Source organism: Penaeus monodon, chromosome 30, assembly GCF_015228065.2.
Source record: "Penaeus monodon isolate SGIC_2016 chromosome 30, NSTDA_Pmon_1, whole genome shotgun sequence".
Taxonomy (NCBI): domain Eukaryota; kingdom Metazoa; phylum Arthropoda; class Malacostraca; order Decapoda; family Penaeidae; genus Penaeus; species Penaeus monodon.
The window spans coordinates 758,740-759,149 of record NC_051415.1 but is presented as its reverse complement, the minus strand read 5'-3'; the positions used below and the strand labels follow the sequence as shown (position 1 = coordinate 759,149).

Sequence of the window (410 nt, the reverse complement as noted above, 5' to 3'; positions counted from 1 at the left end):
GTTAACTTTAATGACAAGATACAAAGTACATGAAGGACTTACCTTCATGGCAAAAATCATAATCCTGCCGCTGGCGAGCGCCGTAAGGACTGGAGGAACTTGAAGATTGTTTCCAAAATTATGGAGATCAAAAACCCTGGGAATGATAACGTTATAATTCGAAGGTTATAGATTCCGTATGTTTAATAGCAAATGAAGTTTGCCTTTGAAGCATTCCGTCTTGATCGAGAAAGTAGTTGATAAAGACATAAATAGCCCCCGATATCCAAACAGTGAGATAAAATTAGAGACAAGTGATATCCACAAAAGATCTCTGACAGTTATAATTGACTGAAAAAGGATATCGTTACAGATTCAGTAAAACCGTAGTATAATGTTCTCAACGACCGACTTTGCCTCAATTTGTAGAA

General features: G+C 36.8%; 1 protein-coding gene across 1 annotated transcript in view; it reads right to left on the bottom strand.

Moving 5' to 3' along the window:
• The window catches only part of LOC119592258 (protein O-linked-mannose beta-1,2-N-acetylglucosaminyltransferase 1-like), a gene marked incomplete at its 5' end in the record, with an annotated part of 14,995 nt that overhangs the window by 5,113 nt on the left and 9,472 nt on the right, over positions 1-410 (bottom strand). The window contains 1 exon segment of the mRNA XM_037941087.1: positions 43-136. Coding sequence (XP_037797015.1) covers positions 43-136 — 94 coding nt within the window.